General features: G+C 45.1%; 1 protein-coding gene across 1 annotated transcript in view; it reads right to left on the bottom strand.

The window, feature by feature from the left end:
* Positions 1-8,112: 8,112 nt before the first annotated feature.
* Positions 8,113-24,949, bottom strand: part of LOC127027895 (small conductance calcium-activated potassium channel protein 2-like) — a 48,413-nt gene continuing 31,576 nt past the window's right edge. Inside the window, exons 4-5 of the mRNA XM_050913759.1 lie at positions 8,480-8,621; positions 8,113-8,130 (exon numbers count right to left, since the gene is read on the bottom strand). Of these exons, the coding sequence (XP_050769716.1) occupies positions 8,113-8,130; positions 8,480-8,621 (160 nt within the window). The remainder of the gene's footprint in view (positions 8,131-8,479; positions 8,622-24,949) is intronic.

The raw sequence follows: 24,949 nt of genomic DNA on the forward strand, positions 1-24,949 counted from the left end.
AGTTTAAGGCTCTTTCAATGAGCCCTGCTAACTCTTGCGCAAAGATCCTTTCCCCCCTTTGAGAAAAGTGTACCCCACCTGTCGCCAGCAGGCCTGGTGTCGTGTAGACCAGCCCATGATCAAAAAACCCAAAATTCTGCCGGTGACACCAGTCACGGAGCCAGGTATTGATCTGCTGGCTCTTCCTGTTTCTTCCCTCATCATTCCCTGCAACTGGAAGGATAGAGGAGAACACTACTTGTGCTCCTGATCCCTTAACCAGTCGTCCCAAGGCCCTGAAGTCTCTCTTGATTGCCCTTGGACTTCTTATTGCAACTTCGTCACTGCCTACCTGAAAAAGCAATAAAGGATAATAATCTGAGGGCCGTACCAGGGGTAGGAAGTTTTCTTGTCACGTCTTTAACCTGAGACCCAGGGAGGCAGAAGACTTCCCTAAGAAGTGGGTCCGGTCTGCATATTGGGCCTTCTGTTCCTCTCAGGAGAGAGTCTCCTATGACAATAACTCGTCTTTTTTTTCTTTATGGAAGTGGTTTTGATGCAGGGTGTAGGCTGACTTAACCTTGGCGACACCCCCAACCTAGATGGACCATCATCCTCATCATTGTTCAGTTCCACTTGCAGAGCCTCATACCTATTGTCCAAAGGCACCTGGGAAGGTGAGGTAGTCATAGAGGAGATGCACCTGCTGCGCCGGGCAGGAACTTTTCACCATTGCCCCCTATCCCTTAAGTCACTGCATTCTGCCAGGTAGAGAGAGGATAGGGAATCCTCCGTATCATGTGTCCTGTCTGCCTGACAGGTCTGTCCCAGGGAAGGCTGGGTGCGGTTCCAGTAGTTGATCTCCCTCTCAGACTCCCTGATACTCCTCAACCTACTCACCTCCTCCTGGAGCTCTGCCACTAAGCTGAGGAGTTCCTCTACCTGGGTGCACCTCCCACAAGTGTACTCACTGCAGCTATCCAGTACTGGCATAAGAGTAGGGCACACCCTGCAGCCTGACACCTTCTGGGAAGAACAGAGGAGTGAGTGGAGAACAGTTATTCTTAAACTGCTCAAAATGCAGATGTTACTGTCTGGAGATGGAGGAAGGTTCTGAGTGGTTCAGTGATTGCAGCATAAATAATTTTGGTTTTTTGTGGGCAAATATAATCTTTTAGAAGAATTACAAGAAAAGAGCAGAAGGGCCATAAGCTGCATAAAAAAGATTTCCAAAATCCACAGTACCTGGAGAAATGTGAGCTGATAAAAACAGGTTAATTTCAGATAAAGTTAGGTCATGTCAGGTTGTATAATTTACTTTTGAAAAGACAAAAAAGCTATCCAGAGCAGAAAACTATGGTCTGAAAAAAAAAAATCAAAGTGGGTTTCAAAGTGTATTTTCATTTGGTAAGTCACAGTTTAAAAAAAAAACCACCAACCTTAAGGTCAATGACAAAGTAATGTTAAGTTTTATGGATCAAATGGGTCTTTGTAGTATGAAGGTCAATACTGCAGGTAATACTTCCTAAGCAAAGAATTGTTAATGGATAACATCACTATTGTTTCCAGCTCTTTCAATGCTACCAAAGAATCTGAAACAGAAAATGTACAACATGATCAAATTCTGAAATTGTGGATGCTTGGGAGGTTGGTCTGAGTAAAGTGAATTTTTAATGTTAAACTTCATTTTAAAGAGGAATATATACTAAAACAATAGCAAAAAATGAGCTTCAATGAGAACAGCAGAAAAAAAAACTAGAAAAAATCTTTGAGAGGAAGACTAATCTTAAAGCGGAGCTATGTTACAGAAATGTAACTGAGTAGTAAGTTTAGCTATTGTAGGAAAAATCAGATCTAAAATTCAAAGATAAGTAGAGTTATTACAATGCTAATACCATTAAAGAAAGTTAAAGCTTGGCAGACAAAAGTGCACGTTTCTTTGCATGTAGTCTGAGCAGTTAGCAAATATGATTTTTATTGATTACCCTTTTTGGGGACTGACAGTTTGCATGAGTGGTTTGCAGTGCTTTGGTCTGTTAATTGGGTCATGATGGGTGATTACACTGAACACTGTAATAGTGTGGTGTCCTGGTTTCGGCTGGGATAGAGTTAATTTTCTCTTAGAGTTAATTTAGAGGGGTGAGCGGCTGCATGGTGCTTAGTTGCTGGCTGAGGTCAAACCATGACATGTGGCAAAAACATATTTGATAGATCCTCAGAAGAACACATTTGATAAAGTTTGCATAATTGATTTCTGTCTGTATCACATCACAGTTTTTAGCAAGAGGTTAATTCCAACCTTCCAAATTCCTGAGAACCCTCAAACAGATTATGCTTTTTCCCCCAGTTATTCTGTCAGTGAAGTTTTCCTGTTCTTCCCTCTTTATTCCATCATAAGGGCTCTCAGGCAAAATCTAGCTGTATCTTCAGGACTAGAATATTGAAAACTTTCTTTTTTTGAAAGGAGCAGGGGGAGTCCCTAGTTGTCTGAAGTACTCACTTCTAATCTTGTAAAAGCTGGGCATCATTGTTAAATATGATACTTAAGTACAGAAATATTTGTGAGCTACTTTTGTAGGCATTTTCATCTGCCTCTAACCATGGGAGTAGCTTGGGAGGTGTAGGATAAGTTATGAGATGCAGGTAACTGAGCTATGAAGCATCACTGATTCATAAAAATTATCTTCTGTTTGAAAAATCATTATCAAGCAATTCTTTGGTCATTTTTCTTTGCATCAGAGTGATGACTTAAATCAATCAACAATCACCTTAGTTTCCCCATCTAGAACACACGGATCATTATCAATGACTCTCCTTCCTCAGAAGTTGCCTTTGGTTGTTGTATTTGGCTGCTTCTGAATGTCTGATTTCATGGCAGTGGTTAAGATTTAGTGCTGCTGCTCCAGTAGTGGAAGTGCTAAACCTGCTTATCTTGTGCGTTTTTGTGGGATGGCTCGAAGGAGGGAATATTCACCTGATGTTTCAAAATCCAGTCTGTTTTGCATCCTTCTTAACTTATTCTTAGCTTTAGTAGTTTGGCAGTAGAGAATGGCATCAAGGAAAATGTACAGAGAAATTATCTAGGCCACATTAGAAGACCTGAAGAAAGATGACTGTCAGTCTGGGGGGAAAAAAAACCAGAATCAGCTGACTTGAAAACAAAACAAAAGTAAATTAACTGATCACATTTCATCCTTTTTTAGGAGACAGTTGTCTGAATTTACATGTGCTTGATGTTACTTATCAAAGAATTCATCTGGAGTGAAAAGAGGGAGAGGACAAACATGGAGAGCTTTGCACAGTGCTTTCCTTTTCTGTGGAGAGTGGGAGAGCAGAAAGGAGAATCCACCAGAATATGTAGGGAGAAAGGATGAAGAAAAAGAGAAAAACCTCAGAGGGAGAGGGGCAGTACTGCAAGAGTAGGAAGAGTGAAAGAGTGTATAGTTTCAGTCCAAATATAAATTAGCACAAAATAAACTATGAAAGAATATTTCACGCAAGAAATATTTTTCAAAATAAAGCTGTCTCCCCAAAGTAAGGAGAACATGAGCCTGGAAATCATTATGACGTGAGAATTAGATGGAAGAGACAATGTTATGTCACAAACCTTGTCCTTAACTCTATGCTGCTCTTGCTGTCTCTCTCTCTCGTGCTCTCTTGCATGCTGTCTCTCTCTCTCCCCTCCCTCACACACTCCCAGCCGCTCTCGCGCTCACTCTCATGCTAGTTTTCTTGCTCTCTTGCTTTCTTGCTCTCTCATGTTCTCTGTCGCTTTATCTCTTGCTCTCTCTCTCTATCTCACGCCTTTTCGCTGGCGCTCTCTCACTTTCTCTTTCTTTTGCTCGTGCTTTTCTCTCGCTCTCACTTTCTCAGCCTTTCTCTTGCTGTCAGTCACTCTTGTGCTCACTTTCTCTCTTGCTCGTGTACTTGCGCTCGATTTCCTACTCTTGCTCTATCGCTCATTCTCACTTTCTTGCTCTCACTTTCTCACTTGCGCTCTAACTTGCTCTCACACTTTCTCACTCTCTTGTTCTAGTGCTTTCACGCTCTTGCTTGCTTACTCACTCTTGTGCTTGCTCACTCTTGTTTTCTCACTTTCTCACACTTGCTGTCTCTCACGCTTGCTTTCACTCACATGCTCTCTCTATCTCTCACTTCCTCTCTTGATTTCTCTCTCTCGCTTTCTCGCCATCGCTCTTGCTCACCTTGAGCTTGCTTTCTCTTCCTCACTATTTTTCTTGTGCTCACTTGCTCACTCTCTTTCTCTCGCTCTCACCTCCACTCTCTTGCTTGTGCTCTTGCCTGCACTCACTTTCTCACTCTCGAGCTTTCTTGCACGCTCTTTTTTTCTGTCCATCTTTTGGTTTCTCGCCCTCTTGCACTTTCTCTCTTTTGCTTTCTCTCACACATTCTTGCACAAGTGTTTGCTTGTGCTTTCTCTCACTTGCACTCGCTTGTGTCCTCTTGCTCACGTCTTACCTCGCACTCATGCTTTCTCTCATGCTCTCACTTTTCTTGCTTTCTAGCTCTCTCCCTCTCAAATTTTCGCTCTCCCTCTTGGCTCTCATACTCTTGCTCTTAATCACTTTTTTGTGCTCTTGCTCACTCCTGCTCACTTTCCAGCACTCGCTTTCTCGCTTTACCACTTTCTTGCTTGCTTTTTCACATTACTGTGGCCGCTACCCCCTGCTCCTGACCCCTGGTAATACGGTTAGCACATAACTAACACCATTTATAAGGCAAACGGCCATTCTCTGTGACGACCAGGTCACGTATTAGTCCCCTTTCCCCTCATTATCAGGCCTTGAAGGTCCTGTGAATCAAGTAGACAAGTCAAACAGATTTCTTCTTCCCCTCCCTGTTGGCCTCAAGATTCCTGGGTGCCAGGCCAACTACTCCCTCCTTACCAGCCTTGAAGGTCCCAGGCACCTGGCCAACCAGGTGGTGGTGATGACCCCATCACAGAACAGGGAAGCACAGCAGCACACAGAGCACTGTCTATAAAATCAAGCAGTTACAGGTCCTAAATGGGAACTTGGACTGGAACTGCAGCTGGACAGTGAGACCCGTGACCTCCCGGTGGCCAGGGAGGCCTCCACCATCGTCTGCTTCCTCCGAGGACTGAGTGACTCGTATTCTTTTATATGTTTTTCGAGTCTAGATTATGATTGTTATATTGATGCAGCAAGCCAAGTATTAAGATTTGACCCGATCTGCAGAGGGTCCAGGTGATTAGAAACCATAAGCTAAGCGGTGCTATAAAATTCTGTGCTATGCTACTTATAAAACTGTGCTACAGTGATTCTGCTTGTAGAAATCCTGTGCTATTCTGATCGTAAATTCTATGCTATGCTAATCATAAAATCCCGTTAAAAAAAAATAAAGCTTTAATTGTAACTACAACTTAGTGCCGTCATCATTCTGCCAAGGATCCTAAAAGAACCTGTCTGTCCCCTTAGTGTCGGTGACAGTTACCACTTTCTTGCTTGTTTTCTCGCACTCGTACTTTCTCACTTCAACACTTGCGTTCTTGCACTCGTTTTTCACTCTCGCTTTATTGCTGTCACTTTCTCACTAACTCACTTCATCTCATGCTTTCTCACTTGTGCTCACTCGTTCCTACTCACTTTCTCATGCTCACTTTCTCACTTTAACACTTTTTCACTTTATCACTTCCTTGCACTTGCTTTCTTATTCTCATTCTCACTCCCACTCTCTTGCGCTCACTCTCCAGCTCACTTTCTCATGATCACTTTCTCACTTTAATGCTCTTGCTTTCTTGCACTTGCTTTCTCTTTCTCACTAACTCACTTTCTCTCACATATTCTTTCTTCCGTTCTCATGTTCTTGCATTCTCATACTCTTGCTCGTGATCTCACTCGTTCTTACTTGCTTTCTTGTGCTCGCTTCCTTGTTTTTTGCTTTCTCAGTTTCTCATGCTTGCTTCCTCGGCCTCTTTTGCTCTCTCTAACGCTCTCATGCTCGCTTTCTTGTGCTCGTTCTCGCTCTTTCCCGCTCTTAGTTGCTCTCGCTCTCCCTTCTCTCGCTCTCTTTTGCTTTTTCCTTCTCCCTTGCTCTTGCATTCTTGCTTGCCCTCTCTCCCTTTCTCGCTTTCTCACTGTATTGGGTTTGTATTTTCTCTCCCCTGTCCAGTTGAGGAGGAGAGTGATAGAGCAGCTTGGTGGGCACCTGGCATCCAGCCAGGGTCAATCCACCACACTCACTTTCTGACACTCACTTTCTCTCTCTATCGTGCTTTCTCACTCAATTTCCCTCGCTCCCTCACATTCTCGCACTCTCCCTCTCTTGTGCATGCTCTCTCTTGATTTCTCGCTAGTGCACTGGCATTCACCTTTCCACGCTCACTTTCTTGTGTCTGCGTTCGCTCTCGCTTTCTCTCTCTCTCTGTGCTCTATCTTGCTTTCTCTATATCATGCGTCAGTTTCCCATGCTTGCTCTCATGCTTTCTCGCTGTATCACTTTCTCGCACTCATTTTCTCACTTTTGCACTGTCACTTTCTCACAAACTCACTTTATTCCATGCATTCTTGCTTGTGTTCTCACGTTCTTGCGGTCTCACACTCTTGCTTGTGCTCTCACTTGCTCTTACTTGCTTTGCATGCTTGCTTTCTCTCTTGCTTTTCCGCTCCCTCACTTCCTCTCGCTTGCTTTCTTGGTCTATCTCCTGCTTTTCCTCTCGCTCTTTTTGAAATATCTCGTGCTCGCTTTCTCGCTCTTGCTGTCACTTCCTTGCTTGCCCTCACGCTCTCTCTCACTCTCTTTCCCTGCTCTCGGTTGCTCTCACTCTCGCTCTCCCCCTCTCTCTCCTGTTTGTTTTCTCTCCCTTGCTCTTACATTCTTGCTCTCGCTCTCTTCCTTCCTTGCACTCTCGCTTTCTAGATCTCACATTCTCTCTCTCTTTATTTTGCTTTCTCACTTTCTGTATTGGGTTTGCGTGGCAAGGTTTTGGTAGCAGGGGGCTACAGGGGTGGCTTCTGTGAGAAGATGCCAGAAGCTTCCCCATGTCTGACAGAGCGAGTGCCAGCCAGCTCCAAGACGGACCCGCTGCTGACCAAGGCTGAGCCCAATCAGCGACGTTGGTAGTGCTTCTGTGATAACATATTTAAGAAGGGGAAAAAACTGCTGCGCAACAGCAGCTGGGAGAGAGAGGAGTGAGAAGATGTGAGAGGAACAACTCTGCAGACACCAAGGCCAGGGAAGAAGGAGGGGAGGAGGTGCTCCAGGCGCCGGAGCAGAGATTCCCCTGCAGCCCCTGGTGAAGACCATGGTGAGGCAGGCTGTCCCCTGCAGCCCATGGAGGTCCACGGTGGAGCAGATATCCACCTGCAGCCCATGGAGGACCCTACACCGGAGCAGGGGGATGTGCCTGAAGGAGGCTGTGACCCCGTGGGAAGCCATGCTGGAGCAGGCTCCTGGCAGGACCTGTGACCCCGTGGAGAGAAGCCCACACTGGAGCAGCTTTGCTGGCAGGACTTGTGACCCCATGGGGGACCCACACTGCAGCAGTCTGTTCCTGAAGGACTGCACCCCGTGGAAAGGGCCCAGGCTGGAGCAGTTCATGAAGAACTGCAGCCTGTGGGAAGGACCCACATTGGAGAAGGTCATGGAGGACTGTCTCCCGTGGGAGGGACCCCACGCTGGAGCAGGGGAAGAGAGTGAGGAGGAAGGAGCGGCAGAGACAACGTGTGATGAACTGACCGCAACCCCCATTCCCCGTCCCCCTGTGCCGCTCGGGGGAGGAGGTAGAGAACTGCGGAGTGAAGTTGAGCCTGGGAAGAAGGGAGGGGTGGGAGGAAGGTGTTTTAAGATTTGGTTTTATTTCTCATTACCCTACTCTGATTTGATTGGTAATAAAATAAATTATTTTCCCCGAGTCGAGTCTCTTTTGCCTGTGACAGTAATTGGTGAGTGATCTCCCTGTCCTTATCTTGACCCACAAGCCTTTTGTCGTATTTTTCTCCCCTGTCCAGTTGAGGACGGGAAGTGATAGAGCAGCTTGGTGGGCACCTGGCAGCCAGCCAAGGTCAACCCACCACACTTTCCCTTGCTCTTTCTCACGCTCCCGCTCTCTTGTGCGTGCTCTCTCTCTCTTGCTTTTGCGCTACTGCACTGTCATTCACTTTTCCACCGCTGTGGGGGGAGGAGGTAGAGGAATCAGAAGCAAAGCTGAGCCAGGGAAGAAGGGAGGGGTGGGGGAAGGTGTGTTTTTAAGATATGGTTCTATTTCTCATCATCCTACTCTGATTTGATCGGTAACAAATTAAATTGATTTCCTTTTTTTCCCAAGTCGAGTCTGTTTTTTGCCTGTGACCATAATTGGTGAGTGATCCCTCCCTGACTTTGTCTCGACCCATGAGCCTTTTCATTGTATTTTCTCCTCCCCATCCTGCCGGGGGGGAGGAGTGAGCGAGCGGCTGCGTGGTGCTTTGTTGCTGGCTGGGCCTAAACCACGACAGTGAATAAATTCTGAAACACTCACCATGATTCCAGTGAGTAAACAGACTCCTTTCCCACAGTATGTATTAGGTACCATGTCACCATATCCAATGGATAGAAATGTTATTGAAATCAACCACATTGCTCCAAGGAAGTTGCTTGTAACATCCTGTTGATCATGGTACCTGAAAAGAAAAAGAAAACAATTTCTTTACAATGAAAAGTTCTGTTAAATTTTTGTGCTGTCAGAAAAAAATCTCACTAACTGGTGTGTGGTGGATCAACCTTGGCTAACAGCCAAACACCACCCAGCCGCTCACACCTCCCTGCTCAGCAAGATGGAGGGGACAAAATAGGTTTGTGTAATGAGAAACAAAAATAAAAATTAAAAAAACACCTCCCCCCCAACCCCCATTTTCCAGGCTCAACATCACTCCTTCACTCCCGAATCTTCTACCTGTCCCCCCAAGCATCGCAGAGGGATGGGGTTACTGTCAGTATATATGTACTAGGCCTGGCTAGGATAGAGTTAATTTTCTTCAAAGCAGCTCATATGGTGCTGTGTTTTGGATTTTTTACCAAAACAGTACTGATAACACACTAATATTCTAGTTATTGCTGAACAGTGTTTGCACAGCATCAAGCCTTCTGTTTCTCACTCTGTCCTCCCAGTTAATAGATTGGGGAGGAGGGGTTGCGCAATAGGCTGGGAGGGGACACAACTGGGCAGATGACCTGAACTAACCAAAGAGATATTCCATATCATATAATGTCATGCTCAGCAATAAAAGGGAAAAGAAGGGGGCTTTAGGGGTTAGCCATCTTTTGCTCGGGAACTGGCTGGGCATCGGTCTACCCACGGGAGGTGGTGAGTGATTGCTTTTGTATCACTTGGTTTGTTTTCTTCCCTCTTCTTCCACTTATCATTCACTTATTAATTGTTTGTTTGTTTGTTTGTTTTATCTTGACCCCCAAGGTTTTTTGTTTTTATTCTTCCTTTCCTCTTCCCCAGTCCCACTGGGGGGGAAGTGAGCAAGCGACTGTGTGGTGCTTATCTGTCTACCAGGGTTAACCCACAACAACATAACAGTTCCTCTCTGCCACTTCTTCCTTCTCACACTTTTCCCCTGCTCCAGTGTGTGACCTCTCCATGGGCTGCAGGGGAATACCTGATCTGTCATGGTCTCTTCCACAGGCTGCAGGGGAATCTCTGCTCTGGTGCCTGGAGCACCTTCTCTCTCTCCTTCTTCTCTGCCCTTGGTGTTCGCACTGCTGTTTCTCACTCTCTTTTCTCTTCTCTGCCTGCGCAGTGTTTTCTGCCCTTTCTTAAATATGTTTTTGCACAGGCACCACCAACTTCGTTGATTGGCTCAGCTTTGGCCTGCGGTGGGTCCATTGCTAAGCCAGCTGGAACCGGCTGTGTCCAGCACAGATGCCACCCCTGCAGTCCCCCCATTCCCAAAACCTTGCCATATATACCCAATACACTGGTGATAAAATTATTCTTGTAATCTACAGTTATTTCTTTTTAAAAGCACTTATAAGTGTTTATATAAAACTCAAATACAATGACATCAACATTAAAGAAACAGAAGATACAACAATAGCACAAGTAGTACAGATATTCATGTCATTTTATATTTAGTATTCTGTTATTACTATTAAAATAGCAGAAACCTCTTGGGTTTTAAGAGAATCTTTTCATAGGGGTACAAGTCCTGTTGATCTTCTACAACTGTATAAGACATCAGTCTACTATAGTTGCTCCAGTCTGAAGCATATACGGAAGTCAGAAATGAATGTGTGGACAAGCAGAGAGCAGAGCAGATCTCTATCTCCTTGGCCTAAATTTAAGTCTGTAATCAGTAATCTGATTCACATGAACTGTCATGTGAATGCTGAATTAACCAACCTAGGATCTTCCCTCTCCTTCAGCATGTTTAAGATAAATAGAACTGTATGCCACTGTATTCCTTGTCATCACAAGAACTTCACCTTAAAAATAAGAAAATCTCCCTTTTGTGTTAAAGTCAACTACTAAATGTAATTTCCTGATGTGCTATTTGTTGTCTTATTTTTACCATTCTAATAGAATGTGTTCATTTTTTCCTTTAAAGAAAACAAGCTTAAATGAATAATCTAGTCTTCACATTACATATATATCAACTCAACTGGGAAGCCATAAGGACATGTTTTAGGTATGAAACCTGCTGTTACCACTCACTCTGTGAGGAAAAAAGGCCTAACATTAATGTAGATGGAATTTTGCTTCCCAGACACAGAGTAGCTCTGCAACAGAGACTACCTGGCTGCTACTGCAGCCTCAAGGTTGAAATAACCCCTGCAGCTGCTGTGAAGCCTCAGGTTAGTTATCTGTGCTGTTGGATTCTCAAGGGTATTATTTTAACCAGTCCTCAAATCACTGTCTCACAGTGGGTCACAGAGTGCCACTAGGTAATTAGCTCATAAATCCACAGGCAACCTGCTTTCCACCACTGAAATAATTACTTCAGTTTTCTTCCTTTCCAGACCTCACTCTGAATGATGGAGCAGAAATGCAGAGTGAGCACAAAGACGCTCTCAGGAAATTCCCTGTTCTCTCACTTGCAATATATTCCCTATAAATATCTGCAAAATACCTTCATTCCGTTCTTCAAAGTCTCGCCTATACCCTAATGGTTACAAACCTAAAAACTCTTGGACTGCCAAAGACTGCAGTGATCATTCCAAACTAAATTGTTCCATTTTCTATTTGCCTGTACTCTTCTCTCTGTTGGTGCAATGTTGTCTTTCTCACATACTTTATACAAGCTTTTGTAGGTTTTTCTGTTATTGCAGCATCTAGAACAATGCAGTAGCAGTCCACAGCTGGAGCTCCTAAGGATGACAGTGACACAAATAATGATAATCACAACAGCTTATACTAGGTCTGGCTGGGATGGAGTTAATTTTCTTCATAGCAGCTCATATGGTGCTGTGTTTCTGATTTGTGACCAAAACAGTGTTAACACATGGATGCTTTAGCTATTGCTGAACAGTGCTTGCACAGCATCAAGACCTTCTCTGTTTCCCATTCTGCTCCTGCAGTGAGTAGGCTAGAGGTGGGTAAGAGGCTGGGAAGGAACACAGCTGGGACAGCTCACCCAAATTAATGAAAGGGATATTCCATACCATATAAAGTCATGCTCAGCAATAAAACTGGGGGGGGGGGGAAGGGAAAGGTGGAAGGTGGAAGGTGGAAGGTGGAAGGTGGAAGGTGGAAGGTGGAAGGTGGAAGGTGGAAGGTGGAAGGTGGAAGGTGGAAGGTGGAAGGTGGAAGGTGGAAGGTGGAAGGTGGAAGGTGGAAGGTGGAAGGTGGAAGGTGGAAGGGCGGAAGTCAAGTCAAGTCAAGTCAAGTCAAGTCTTTCCAAAGTAGTCATTGCTCAGGGACTGGCTGGGCATTGGTCTGCTGGTGAAAGGTGGTGAGTGACTGCCTTTGCGTCACTTGTTTGGGGTTTTTTTTCCCTTTCACTTATTAAACTGGTTTTATCTTGACTATACTGTTGCTGGTCATGATGTTGACTTGTTTGCTCTTAGTGCTGGTTTATTTGGTCCCTCACCTGCTCCTTGGAGTCCTCCCTCTCTTGCTGTACATCAAACTCCAGGGCTTGTTAATGGCTGCTTTGGCTTTTGCTGTTTGCTGTGCTGTTTATCACTTTGTTGTGTTTTGCCTGGGAGAGCTATGATAAAAGCACTGGCCTGGAGCTTAATCTGGTATTTGGGCCCTGCACTGCTGCCATTCCAGCACTCTGGGAGCCATCTCATGGAGACAATCAGCAATTACACCTTTCTCCTCCTCCCAGAGACATGTGGTGGGGAAAATGAAGAATGGCACCTCCCCTTTCTTCTCCACAGAAGATGTTTCCTGCCTTGTTACAATGGCCCTTCAGTTTCTTGAACATTCTTGCATAACCAGAATGCTCATATTGGTGTGTGCCATAAATCTGATTTCAGCTTTTCCTAAAGTTAACCAACTGCTTGGAAATGCCACACAGGGTTGTGCTCTGAGGCAGATGAGTCATGGGTGGCAAGATGCGTGGGAGAATTTGGGCAGATACTTAGAGCGATTTTCACCTCCGATGGTCTGGGACTTCACACCCAAACAGGCATGGAATCCTGTTAAAGTGGCAGACCACTGGAAGGAAGGATGCCTTGCCTATACCAAAGAGACACAACTTCTAGCACTGTGTTGGGGCCTTGCCTACGTGTACTGAGCCTGTGTCCAGCAACCTCAAAGGGATGAGAAGGTCTCTGGACCTGAGGACATAGAAACGGACACTGTGGCTAAGCCAGAGACCCACAGTCAATATGAGTTCTGGAGAACACATATTCTGAGTTACAGTCAGCTTGTGAGCCCTCTCTATCGAATAATCTAAAAGAAGAACTGTTTTGACTGTGACCCTGAGCAGTGACAAGCTTTTGAACAGATTAACCAGGAGATAGTTCATGCGGTAGCCCTTGGGCCACTCCAGACAGGATCAGATGTGAAAAATGTGCTCTACACCACAGCCAGGGAGCATGGCTTCACCTGGAGCCTCTGGCAGAAAGCACCCAGAGAGACTTGAGGTTGACCTCTATGGTTTTGGAGCTGGGGGTATAGAGGATTTGAGGCCTGCTACATGCTGACTAAAAAAAGAGATATTAGCAGCATATGAAGGGGTTCAAATTGCTTCAGAAGTAGTCAGTACAGAAACACAGCTCCTCTCGGTACCATGATTGCCTGTGCTGAACTGGATGTTTAAAGGAAGGAGGCGGCGTACACGACGAGTAGCAGAAACCATCAAAGGAAAAGGCGAATCGAGTCAGTTTGCAGAAGTGAAAGCCATCGAACTAGCCCTAGAGATTGCTGAAGAAGAAAAGTGGCCAGTAGTCTATCTCTATACTGACTCATGGATGGTGGCTAATGCCCTGTGGGGGGTGGCTACAGCAATGGAAGCAGACCAACTGGCAGCGCAGAGGTAAACCCGTCTGGGCTGCTGCATTGTGGCAAGACATCACTGCATGGGTAGAAAACACTGCTGTAAGGTAAAGATACATCATGTAGATGCTCACATGCCCAAGAGCTATGCCACTGAAGAACATCAAAACAATGAGCAGGTAGTCCAGGCTGCAAGAATTGAAGTGGCTCAGTTAGACCTGGACTGGGAACGTAAGGGTGAGCTACTCGTAGCTCAGTGGGCCCATAAAACATTGGACATCTAGGGAGAAATGCAACATACAGATGGGCTCGTGATTGAGGGGTGGACCTGACCATGGAGGCCATCACGCAGGTCACCCATGAATGTTAAACATGTGCCGCAATCAAGCAAGCCACATGAGTAAAGTGTCCCTGGAATAGAGGGTGGTGGCCGGGATATCAATATGGGGAGGCCTGGCAGATCGATTATATTGGACCACTGGCACAAACACGCCAAGGCAAGTGCCACATGCTCACCATGGTGGAAGTGACTACCGGGTGGCTAGAAATACCCTGTGAACCATGCCACCAATTGAAACACCAGCCTAGGCCTGGAAAGGCAAGTTCTGTGACAACACGGTAGTCAGCAGTGTGAGCTGCTCCTCCCTTGGGAAAAAGCAAACCCATTTGTGGGACTGCTTTTGCTCAAGGACCCGGGTACACTTGGTGGGTAATGCGGAAGGATAGGGAAAACTAGTGTGTACCTCAAGGAGATTTAACCTCAGGAGAAAATAATCCATGATTTGAGTTGTATGCTTTAGGAAGTACTACATCAGGAACCACCTGAACCGACAAAGAATGAGCCTCACAAGGAACCAGGTGTGTGCAGCAGTGACCCAACCCAAGCTGGTCTTGGTGCCCAACAATCCAATATGATGCTTCTCCTGTCCTTGACAGATGGGGCCCAAGTCATTGACTGTTGTACTGGGTCTCACTGGGATGGAGTACACTTTCCCCATAGAAGCCCTCATAGAGCTGTGCTTTGTATTTGTAGCTAGAAAGGTGTTGATAACACACCAATGTTTTGGCTACTGCTGAGCAGTGCTCCCACAGCATCAAGGCTGTCTCTCCAAACCCCCACCCCCAAAGGCCAGTAGGCTGGGGGTGGGCAAGAGGTTGAAAGGGGACATAGCCAGGACAGCTGACCCAAAATGACCAAAGGGATATTCCATACCATATGACTTCGTGCTCAGCAATAAGAGCTAACAGAAAGGAGGAAGAGTGGGGGGCGTTCGTTATTAAGGAATTTGTCTTCCAAAGCAACCGCCACGCATACTGGGGCCCTACTTCCCAGGAAGTGGCTGGACATTGCCTGCTGATGGGAATTAGAGAATAATTATTTTTGTTTTCCTTTGCTTCCAAGCGCGACCTTTGCTTTCCTTCATTAAACTGCCTTTATCTTGAGCCACGAGTTTTTCATCTTATTTTCTCTCCCCTATCCTGCTGAGGAGGAGGAGTGATAGAGCAGCTTGGTGGGCACCTGGCAGCCAGCCAAGGTCAACCCACCACACTTTCCCTTGCTCTTTCTCACACTCCCGCTCTCTTGTGCGTGCTCTCTCTCTCTCTTGCTTTTGCGCTACTGCACTGTCATTCACTTTTCCACTCTCACTTTCTTGTGCTTGCTTTCACTGTCACTTTCTCTCTCTCACTCTCGATGCTCTATCACATATTCACTTTCTCACGTTTGCTCTCTCTCATGCTTTCTCGCTGTCTCACTTTCTCACACTAGCTTTCTTGCTGTCTCTCCCACTCTCGCTTTCTCTCTTGCTCTTGTTCTCTCTCAATCTCTTTCTCATGCTCTTGCTTTCACTTATGCACATGCACTTGCTTTCCCGCTCTTGTACCTGCTCTCACTCTCGGTCTCTCTTGCTCTCTGGCTCTTGCTTTCTCTTGCTCATCGTTCGTGCTCACTTTCTCTCTCTTGCTCTCTCACTCATGCTTTTACTCCCACTTTCTTGCTCTCGTTCATGTTCTGTTGCTCACACCCTCTCATCTGCACTCTCACCCACACTTGTTTTCTCTCACTAAAGCTTGCTCTTGCTTTTTCACTTGCTTTCCTTCATTGCTCTCACTCTGTCTTTCCCTTTCTTTTGCTTTCTCAGGCATTCTCGCACTTTCTCACACTCTCATGCTCTTACTCTCGCACAAGATCACACTTGCTTTCCTTTGATTTCTGTTTCTCCTGCTTGCGCTTACACATGCTTGCTTTCTTGCTTGTGCTCACTTGTTCGTGCATTACCTCGCACTCGTGCTTTCCCTCACAAGCTCGCTCTTCTTGCTTTTTCACTCTCAAGCACACTTTCGCGCACTCTTGCTTACTCTCGCTCGATTTCTCGCTCGCTCTCTTGCTCTTGCATTCTCACTCTCTAATTTTGTCTTCTTTTCTGTCTCTTGCTCTCTCATGTTCGCTCTCCAGTGCTCGCTTTAATGTACTCACACTTGCTTTCTCGCTATCGCTTTCTCATGCTCGCACTTTCTCACTCACAAGCTCATTTTCTTGCTTTCTTGATTTCTCGTGGTCTCGCTATGTTGCTCTTTCTCTTGCTTGCTCTATTGCACTCACTTTCTCGCTCACTGTCACTTTCTCTCATGCTTTCTCACTCATGCTCTTGCTTGCTTTCTCACACTCTCACTTTTCCACGCTCAATTTCACGCTTTAATGTTTTCTTGCTTAATCACTTTCGTGCTTGCTTTCTTGCTCTCACTCTCACCTCACAATCACAGAAACACAGAATTGTTGAGGTTGGAAGGGACCTCTGCAGGTCATCTGGTCCAAACCCCCTGCTCAAGCAGGGCCACCTAGAGCAAATTGCCCAGGACTGTGTCCAGATGACTTTTGAATATCTTCCCAAGGAGGGAGACTCCACAACGTCCCTGGGCAACCTGTTCCAGTGCTCAGTCACCCTCACAGTAAAAAACGGTTTCCTGATGTTCAGATGAAACCTCCTGTGTTTACGTTTGTGCCCATTGCCTCTGGTCCTGTCACTGGACACCACTGAAAAGAGCCTGGCTCCATCCTCTTTGCACCCGCCCTTCAGGTCTTTATATACATTGATGAGATCCCCCCGAGCCTTCTCTTCTCCAGGCTAAACAGTCCCAGCTCTCTTAGCCTTTCCTCATACGAGAAATGCTCCAGTCCCTTAATCATCTTTGTGGTCCTTTATTGGACTCCCTCCAGTATGCCCATGTCTCTCTTGTACTGAGGAGCCCAGAACTGGACACAGGACTCCAGGTGTGGCCTCACCAGTGCTGAGTAGAGGGGAAGGATCACCTCCCTCGACTTGCTGGCAACACTCCTTCTAAGGGAGCCTAGGATACCATTAGCCTTCTTTGCTGCAGGGGCACATTGCTGGCTCATGTTCAACTCTGTGTCCACCAGGACAAGGCCGGACCCAGTACTGATCCCTGGGGTACACCGCTAGTTACTGGCCTTCAACTAGACTTCGTGCGACTGATCACCATGCTCTGGGCCCAGCCATTCAGCTAATTTTCAGTCCACCTTACTGTCTGCTCAGCCAGCCCATACTTCAGCAGCTTTTCTATGAGGATCTTCTGGAAGACAGTGTCAAAGGCCTTATTGGAGCTGAGGTAGACAATGTCCAGTCCTCTCCCCTCATCTACCAGGCTAGTCATTTCACCATAGAAGGTTATCAAGTTGGTCAAGTATGATTTCCCCTTGGTAAATCCATGCTGACTATTCCTGCCTGCTCTTGCTCTCTCTCGCTTCACCACACTCGCTCTCTTTCTTTCTCGCTGTGCTGGGTTGACCTTGGCTGGCCGCCAGGTGCCTACCAAGCCGCTCGCTCACTCACTCCTCCTCAACAGGACGCGGGGGAGAAAATACGACGAAAAGCTCGTGGGTCGAGATAAGGACAGGGAGATTACTTGCCAATTACAGTCACGGACAAACCAGACTCGACTTGGGGAAGATTAATTTAATTTATTGCCAATTAAAAAAAAAAGAGTAGAATAGTGAAAAAGACAGACAAAACTAAAAACACCTTCCCCCCCACACCCCACCCTTCTTCCTAGGCTCAACTTCACTCCTTCATTCCTGACTCCTCTACCTCCTCCCAACCGAGCAGAGCAGGGGGATGGGGAATGGGGGTTGAGATCAGTTCATAACACTTCATCTCTGCTGCTCCTTCCTCCTCATGCTCTTCCCCTGCTCCAGCATGGGGTCCCTCCCACGGGATACAGTACTTCACAAACTGCTCCAGCATGGATCCTCTCCACAGGGTGCAGTCCTTCAGGAAAAAGACTGCTCCAGCATGGGTCCTGCCAGAAAACATGCTCCTGCATGGGCTCCTCTCCACAGGCCACAGTTCCTGCCAGGAGACTGCTCCAGTGTAGGCTCTCCACGGGCTGCAGCTTCCTTCAGGGCATATCCACCTGCTGCAGCGTGGGGTCCTCCACAGGCTGCAGGCGGATATCTGCTCCACCGTGAACCTCCATGGGCTGCAGGGGGACAACCTGCTTCACCATGGTCTTCTCCATGGGCTGCAGGGGGACAACCTGCTTCACCATGGTCTTCTCCACGGGCTGCAGGGGAAATCTCTGCTCCGGCACCGGGAGCACCTCCTCCCCTCTTTCTTCACCAACCTTGGTGCCTGCAGGGCTGTTTCTCTCACATTTTTTCTCACTCCTCTCTCTCACAGCTGCCGCACAGCATTTTTTACCCTTTCTTAAATATGTTATCACAGAGGCATCACCAGCTTTGCTGATTGGCTCAGCTTTGACCAGCAGTGGGTCCATTGCGGGCCTGGCTGGAACCAGCTGTCTGACACAGGGGCAGCCCCTGATCTCTTCTCACAGAGTCTACCCCTGCAGCCCCTCCCCTACCAAAACCTTGCCACATAAACCCAGTACTCCATATGACATCATGCCCAGCAATAAAAGCTCAGTGAAATGAGGAGGAAATTTGTGGTTATGGCATTTGTCTTCCCAAGGAACCGTTATGCGCGCTGAGACCCTGCTTTCCAGGAATTGGCTGGACCTGCCTGCCGATGGGAAGTAATGAATGAATTCCTCTTTTTGCTTTGCTTGTGCGTGCAGCCTTTGCTTTCTTTATTTAACTGTCATTATCTCGATCCACAAGTCATCTTGCCTTCCTTCTATTTTCTCCCCATCCTGTGGGAGAGGGGAGCGGGCATTTGGCTGTTGGCTGGGGTCAACCACCACAATGACACCAATTCTGAGAGAGTTAAGTTCCTAATTGTGAGATATTCTGAAGGTATTGTCTTTCACTTGGGATTCCCAGTCCTAATGTCTCTACTGAACTAAACAGACTAGGCCAGTACTTTTACCCAATAGCCAAGGAAAAAAATCCATGTTCCAGTTCCTCAGAAAAGTGTACTAGCCAGCAGATTATAGAATGTTTCTTTTACTAAAATCTAGTCCCAGAATAACCAATATCCTCTTGGTTAAACATTTGCCTAGGATTAAGATTTGGCTTACTTCTCAGAGACAATTTCAGAAAAGTAATTTTTAGTATACAGTGGAAGAAAATTAAAGTGTCATTGCAAATGATGTCATTGTGAAATATATTTTCTGTAGCCTGAAATATTTGTCCTACAGCAAAGGAACATGTCACAGTGCATTTAGTTCATTAAAAAAAACAAGACAAAAACAAGTCAAGAAAAACAAATTTGTACTTCATCTCTTCTGCCTCAAATCACAAAGAAGTTAACACACCTAGAACACAATTCTGTTACAGTATATAGGCTGTATAATACTGCATGTTCAATTACCCAATTAATCTTATAATTAGCAATCCTAGAGGAAAGGAGAAGAAAGCATTATTTAAGGATAAACTATTTTGGTAACAATAAAATTGTTATACAGGAATAAAACTGACTTCAAGATTTCAAACAGTTCAGTATTTTTTTTTTTGATCCAAGCTATTGAAAAGACCTTTTTCATTAAAACTATGTATGATTTGGAAAACAGAATTCATACGTATTGCATTTGATATGACTGATCCAATGAAGAAGAAAGAAACAAGTTAAATATGGATAAAAGGAGGCACCATTATTAACATACAGTATTTCCTGACACTATCACAGGAGACCTAGATTTTAGGAGGATTCAAAATTGAATTGAGTTACATGCATAACAAGAACAACCAAGGTTGCAGTAGCAAGATAAAAATGTATAAAAGATATTAATCTTAAGGTTTCATAGCACAAGACAAATACTAAATTTCAGGGATTAGGATGAATTTTTGCCTATCTTTAAAAGCAGAAGGAGTTAGTTGCAAAGTTATACCTCATGGCAGGGCAGCAACATGCCAAGCATTGTCTTTAAAATCCAGCATTGCAGACAAAGCCTGAAATGCATGAATCCTTCAAAAGCGGTAAAAGAGGAAGCTGGAATAAGCAAGCAGGAACAACCAATGTAGGCCCATGACTGGATATGACTCTATGTCTAGACTCGGGAGCCAGAATGCACTTCCGAGTTTCTGAATCTGAGCCTGAGCCCTGGTCACATCCCACCCCCACAACAGAGCAAGAGCCAGGCCTATGTCACTGACACACACGCACGCGTGCGTGCACACGCACACCCGTGCTAATGGAAACCCTCGCAGTCAGTCAGGTAGAAGCCTCATGGTCCTCACTCTGCACACAGATTCTGGCACAGCCAGCACAACATAAATGGCTTTTAGGACCAGGTCACCGAGAACTTGATTCAAGAGGAGAAATATCCATTTTCATAACTTGGCAGGCACAAAAGAGAAAAATGAATGATATAACCTGTCCTTAAAGGGAATGTGTATACAAAAAATGGTAGAGGAAGGTGTTTTCCCTAGCGAGATGGACAAATGAGTAAGAAGGAAGAAGCCAGTTTTTCAAGTCCAAAAGGTTTTCTGTTCCTGAGAGCTTCAGAACAATTACGTTCTTCATGTTTACCCTATATTGCTTTTTCCTTAAAGTAATTTCTGGGAATTTTATATGAACTGTCTCAAAGAGGAAAAAAAATAACAAAAACAGAACCCTCAAACCCAGAAAAAAAAAAAATCTCAAAATATTCTTCGCAGCTGTTGTTCAAATCACCAAATGAACATTCTCTTACCCTGTAAATCAGTAGAAAAGAAAAAGGATCAGGTTAATTGTTGCTAAACATGACTCATTTAAATCAAAAACACACAAGAGAAATAGAAAACAAAGTAAAGCCAGTAAGAATATCTCTCTCAGAGACTATAGCTGGGACTAACAATAATAGCGTCATTAAAGTTACATAATTGATTTTTCCCATTTCAGAAAACATATTAATTATCCTTTGTGCAAAACTTTGACAAATGTTAATTATTTGGATTAATTTTTTTTTCCCCCCCTATTCAAACAATGGTTTTTTTTCTGGTAGATCTAGCTTCCTTATGCTATGGACCAGGCTCAGGGATGCAGCTTTTACCAGCTCTGTTGAAATTTGTTTATATTTGGTGTTATTCTTTGTGTCCAATAAAACCAGAACCAGTTGTCATATGTTCCATAGAGTTGCCCTAGATTTTAAAAACCCAACTGCCTAACCTTTCCTAACTCCTATAAACATGTCCAGACTGTACAGAATAACTAAACATGCTTGTGCTGGGTTGACCTTGGCTGACTGCCAGGTGCCCACCAAGCCGCTCACTCACTCACTCCTCAACAGGACACGGGGGAGAAAACATGACGAAAAGCTCGTGGGTCGAGATAAGGACAGGGAGATTACTTACCAATTACAGTCACGGACAAACCAGACTCGACTTGGGGAAGATTACTGTATTTTTAATTGGCAATAAATTACATTAGAATAGTGAGAAACAAAGACAAGACTAAAAACACCTTCCCCCCACCCCTCCCTTCTTCCCAGGCTCAACTTTACTCCTAACTCCTCTGCCTTCCTAACTCACTGAGCAGCGCAGGGGGGATGGGGAATAGGAGTTGCGGTCAGTCCATAACACTTCATCTCTGTCACTCCTTCCTCCTCATGCTCTTCCCCTGCTCCAGCATGAGGTCCCTCCCACAGGAGACAGTCCTTTGCGACCTTCTCCAGCGTGGGGTCCCTCCCACGAGAGACAGTCCTTCAAGAAAACACTGCTCCAGCGTGGGTCCCCCACGGGGCCACAGGTCCTGCCAGAAAACCTCCTCCTGCGTGGGCTCCTTTCCACAGGCCACGGTTCCTGCCAGGAGCCCGCTCCGGCGTAGGCTCTCCACGAGGCAACAGCTTCCTTTAGGGCACATCCACCTGCTCCAGCATGGGGTCCTCCACAGGCTGCAGAGTGGATATCTGCTCCACCGTGGACCTCCATGGGCTGCAGGGGGACAGCCTGCCTCACCATGGTCTTCTCCGCAGGCTGCAGGGGAATCTCTGCTCCAGCGCCTGGAGCACGTCCTCCCCTCTTTCTTCACCAACCTTGGTGCCTGCAGGGCTGTTTCTCTCACATTTTTTCTCACTCCTCTCTCACAGCTGCTGTTGTGCAGTGTTTTTCACCCTTTCTTAAATATGTCATCACAGAGGCAGCACCAGCGTCACTGATTGGCTCAGCTTTGGCCAGCGGCAGGTCTGTCTTGGAGCCAGCTGGAACTGGCTCTGTCCGACATGGGGGCAGCTTCTGGTGTCTTCTCACAGAAGCCACCCCCGCAGCTCGCCACCCCCGCAGCTAAAGCCTTGCCACGTAAACCCAATACAGTGCTCTATACCACTCTGGTCTGGCAAACTCAGACTCTAGTGATTGTTTTCAGTTGTTTGAGCAAAAGCATCAATAGGCACCAAAACTAACAGTAAGGACTGGAGCAATCTTAATTCCTCCTCTTTGGGCACATGTATTATGATGCACTAACTCCACGATCATATGCTACTTTTTACCCTTCCGAAAACTACGCTATTAAATTTTTCAGTGCAAAGTACAGCTCTGCACCAGGGATGGACAACAGTAGCACAAAATACTTTATTTTCATACAGTTTCCTGCCTCATTTTTTGGAAATGAAAAAAATCAGATTTTAATTATTCATAGCGCTCTGACAGACTTGCTGCATGAAGTTAACCACATGTGTTACAGCTCGCTCTTTTTTTTTTGTTGTTGTTGTTGTCTTCACATTCTAAGCTTTCAGATCCATACTTCGAGTTTGATTTGCCGAAGACCTGGATCCTCAGAGCTGCAACTAAAAACCAATTAACTCAAAGTTCTCTGTAATGACAAGTATGTTTAAAAATAAGAAGCTATGTTTCTTAAAATTAGACATCCAAAAGTTGCATAACAAAAAAAAAAAAAAAAAAATTCTTCACTTGGCCAAAAATACTGGCATTGCCCAAAGCACCAAAATAGCCTTTCAAATGCCTCAGTATCCATAAACCAATCAACATGGATGGAAAAATTCAGAGAACAACAACTAACTGATCGGGCTTCCCACAACACACAGGAAAATGAGCTGTTGATACCTTTTTTTTTTTTTTTCTTCTAGCAGCTTAACAATCAGATCATTCACCATGGATAGAAAACTTGTTTTAAGTCTCTTCTCAAGCACAAAGCTGATTCAGCTCAACATCTCCATCTTACTGTCCTAGCTGTTAGGATACAGGTTGTGAAATCATCTCAGACTTTCAACTTTAAATTGAATTAAAAATGGAGAGAGCATGACTCTCCAATACAGTGGACAGAGATATTGCCTAAAAGGATCAGGGCCAGAGTTGGGGAAGGGGACATGTCAATTCTAATCCTTGACAAACCACTCCGAGTAAACAATAGTTCTGCTTTCAAAGCAAAGTTCAGCAAGCAATCGAGAAAGTACAGAGATCGCACACACATTGACTAATAGAAATAAAATCCAAAATACCCAAGAGCTGCTCTTTCTGTAGTTCTGTATATCAACTTTATCAAATGAGGTTCAGTAAGAGAAGCTACTGTAAATAGACATTCAGTTAAAAGAATGTTCTAATGCATGAATATAAGTGAACCAAAGTGAAGTGACATAAGCAACCTTAAAGCAAAATTTTATTTTTCAGTGTTCTAATTTGTAATCTTATTTTAAAATATATAAATATATGCATATATATTTCCTTTCGGCAGCCATAATTTTGTAACACAGTATAATGTTTGAAATTTGTTGATACAGTAAGAATGAATCTTATTTTTCACAAGATTTGCTTTAATTTTTCAAAGTCTGTAACAGCATTAGTTAAAGCTGCATTATTATTGGAATATCAATCATTCAAAAAAATCAAAGGAAGTTCCTTAATGAGCTCTACTGTGATTCATTTGTTATATTCACTAGCAACTAATTCACTCCTAACATTTTCCTTTATCTTGCATTTTACATTTTCTCTGGAGATACTGTGCTCCTACTTTATACACAACCCCCCCTCAGAAGGAGGAAGGGTTTGTGTTTTGTTCTGTTTTTTGTTTTTTTGTTTGTTTGTTTTTAAAGTTGAGATCATCAACTGGAATCAATTGGCATCTAAAGAATCTGAAGTAATTTGCCGAAGAAAAAGTTCAGAAACAGAAGCTTTAGAAATTAGAAACAGAACTAATCATTATGCACTTAAAACTAAGCCGACTACCATTTTTTCTGACATAACATAGCAGAACTAGATAAAGGTTTTCTTTTCTTTTCTCCTGTATGTGTATGTGAGGAAAGGGGAGGGAAGAGGAGGAGGGGAAATTACACAGCAAAGATAATGCTGAATTCTCAGAGAAGACTTTGTGACAAACTGAGCAGTCTGAAGGTATTTTTCTCTCACAGATCTAACTTCATTTATCATCGTGCAAATTATTTTTTTTTTAATTCTTTTTTTCCCCCTACAGCAGAACCTGATGTATTGCCTTCCATAAAAAGCAGTGAAGTACAAGCTCACAGTCATAAAATTTGTTCTTTATGCCCAAACTTCTCAAAAATATAAACAATTTTGTTAAGAGAGGTTATAAGCAGCTGCCGTCTCCAGCACCTCCAGGCCCAGGGATTTGTCCCGTCTGGCCGCTGGAGCCCAGACCAGAGGGTCTCTGCCCCAGGCCAACGGACACGGTTTGCAGGTTCAACCAGTAGTAAAGCTGAGCATGTAGCCCAGAGACACACACATACACACAAAGGATACGCATAGGACATGGACACAGCCAGCTACACAGACTGCCACAGACAAGGCACTGCCTTCAACAGCACCGACATACAGGACTCACATAAAACATAAGCATAGACAGCCAAGTCCCCTTCCTCTTCTTTGGCTGGTAGAGATAGAAGGTCACTAGCAAAGGCACACACACAACACTCTCCGGATTCACAGCCACTGGTGCCGAGCCCCTCACTTGCCTCACTCATGCCGGTCCCTCCCAGCAGCTGGCACTCGGGACACACACTGGTCCCATCCTGGGTGCTGGAGACCCTTACTCCCTCCAGCCACTGGCACAGAGACCCCCACTCACTCCAGTTGCTGACACCACAGGCCAGGGTGCCTACACCCTTGGCTTGACTACAGTTGCTGCCACCAAATCCACTCACACTGGTCCCCCCAGTAACTGACACTCTGGACACAAAGTCTGTAGGATG

This window comes from Gymnogyps californianus, unplaced genomic scaffold (assembly GCF_018139145.2).
Source record: "Gymnogyps californianus isolate 813 unplaced genomic scaffold, ASM1813914v2 HiC_scaffold_100, whole genome shotgun sequence".
NCBI lineage: Eukaryota > Metazoa > Chordata > Aves > Accipitriformes > Cathartidae > Gymnogyps > Gymnogyps californianus.